Raw genomic sequence first — 1,770 nt, 5'->3', positions numbered from 1 at the left:
TGAAAAGTGAATGCATGGCAATTTCCAGTAAACGCAATAAATGGAATCCATTTCTCCGCCTTTCCTCTTAATTCTGTCCGTTACGCAGTCCCTCCTTTTCATATCTTGTTGTGAATCTAGGGTAAACGATTACATCCAAAAGTTGCTGGACAACAGCAACAATGACTGATCGCTAGTTGACTTTTAGGGATTTTTGTAGTTTTCTAGTTTACTAGTGTTTATGTGTTATAGGATTAGAGTCTTATAGTGTTGTTTAAACAAGTCCTATATACCCTGCGCATATCCTTAAAGGGGATACAGAAAATTAAGAGGTGATGAAACTGGAAAGTCCTGAACGCAGGCGAAGTGAATTACCTGGAGGTTACCTGTATATGAAGTTTGTGATACATCGCCGTTTCGTTTTTTATAATCACGTAGACAAAAAACTGATTTCTGATTTACTGTCTCTGAACATGAACGACTCGGTAAGTGGTCTGAAATACGATCTTTGTTGCCATGGATTCGTGAACTACTATACAGCTTGAAGAATTGTAGCTAAAACAGTCAGTAGTACAGCACTGAGGATCAAGTATTAAGCAAGGGTGTTGCATGCGAATTTCTCAACCCTTATTTCAACACTCTGGGTCACGGTTTTAGTTGAGGAACTGAAATAAACTGAAATAATCTCAACATTTTATTGGCTCGTGGACAACAAAACGAACGATACCCGTCTATAGACTATCACAGTTTGGTGGCAGCAGCGAAATGTTGATTTCTCAATTAAAACCAGTCCATTAGTTGATTATATCTCTTTCATGTTCGATAGGGTCCACTGTTCACTGTGGCCTTTCGCTCAGCCGTTTCCCGGGCATTGTAGGTAACCTCCCAGCCGACCTTGCAGTATTCAATAGTTTTAGAGTAATACAGTTTCATGTTGGCTTCTTCTGTGAAGCGGAATTTGGGGTTAAGTATCCTCTTCGGTTTTCTATCTCCAAGCGTTTTGTTGAATTGGAATATCCAGCAGGTAAAATTCCAACTTTCTTTACTCGCATGGAAGTACTCTCACGATGTTGCAGATTTCAAACCATGTAGTTTATGGCAAAGGTTTGTGCAACAGACAATAACTCACGGTCTGCCATAGGATATGCACGCAACATACGTGAACAGCCTCTCTGCTGTTTGTTCGTCTTGTGAGTTGGACGAATGAAACCGTCGTGTACGAAACCAATATCGTTGGCCTCATATAATTAAGTATAATTATAATGCGTATAGGACTTCGCCACTCACAATAACGCGGAAGCGTACTAGCACGAGATCAATAATTCAAAATTTTAAATACCTCGCTCCTTAGTGATGCCGGGTCAGACCAGCAGATCGGCTGTGGTTAACTAGTGAACCACTAATGAGCGACCCAGAAAAGAAAATCTGCCGATATTTCAACACATTTGGAGGCTGCTGGTACGGAGATAGTTGTAAATTTCTGCACATTCCGGATAAAAAACCACCATGCAAGTTTTTTGGGTATGTTTAAAACAGTGATTATAAGAATTTGTGCGCACCTTTTTATGTCGATCAAAGGTCGTCCACGGGATGTCGTTACGGAGAAAGCTGTCATTTTTCGCATGACCGAACACCATTCAAATCAGTGGAAAATTATAACAATCCTTCAGTGGAACTTATCAAAGAGGTGAGTTGCCACTGTAAGCTTACTGTGAAGTGAGGGTGTCAGGAGTTACGTTAGTTCACGTCACGTCGGGCTCACCAACTATTAGTGCACAGGTGGCGATAGCC

At 41.0% G+C, this 1,770-nt stretch overlaps 1 protein-coding gene across 1 annotated transcript in view; it reads left to right on the top strand.

Annotated features, from left to right (window-relative positions):
• Positions 1–1,303: 1,303 nt before the first annotated feature.
• Positions 1,304–1,770, top strand: part of T265_05704 (hypothetical protein) — a gene marked incomplete at both ends in the record, with an annotated part of 39,901 nt that continues 39,434 nt past the window's right edge. Inside the window, 2 exons of the mRNA XM_009170773.1 lie at positions 1,304–1,500; positions 1,558–1,666. Coding sequence (XP_009169037.1) covers positions 1,382–1,500; positions 1,558–1,666 — 228 coding nt within the window. The remainder of the gene's footprint in view (positions 1,501–1,557; positions 1,667–1,770) is intronic.

This window comes from Opisthorchis viverrini (genome assembly GCF_000715545.1).
Source record: "Opisthorchis viverrini unplaced genomic scaffold opera_v5_108, whole genome shotgun sequence".
NCBI classification, from domain to species: Eukaryota; Metazoa; Platyhelminthes; class Trematoda; order Opisthorchiida; family Opisthorchiidae; genus Opisthorchis; species Opisthorchis viverrini.
This window is presented reverse-complemented; position numbering and strand designations above follow the sequence as displayed.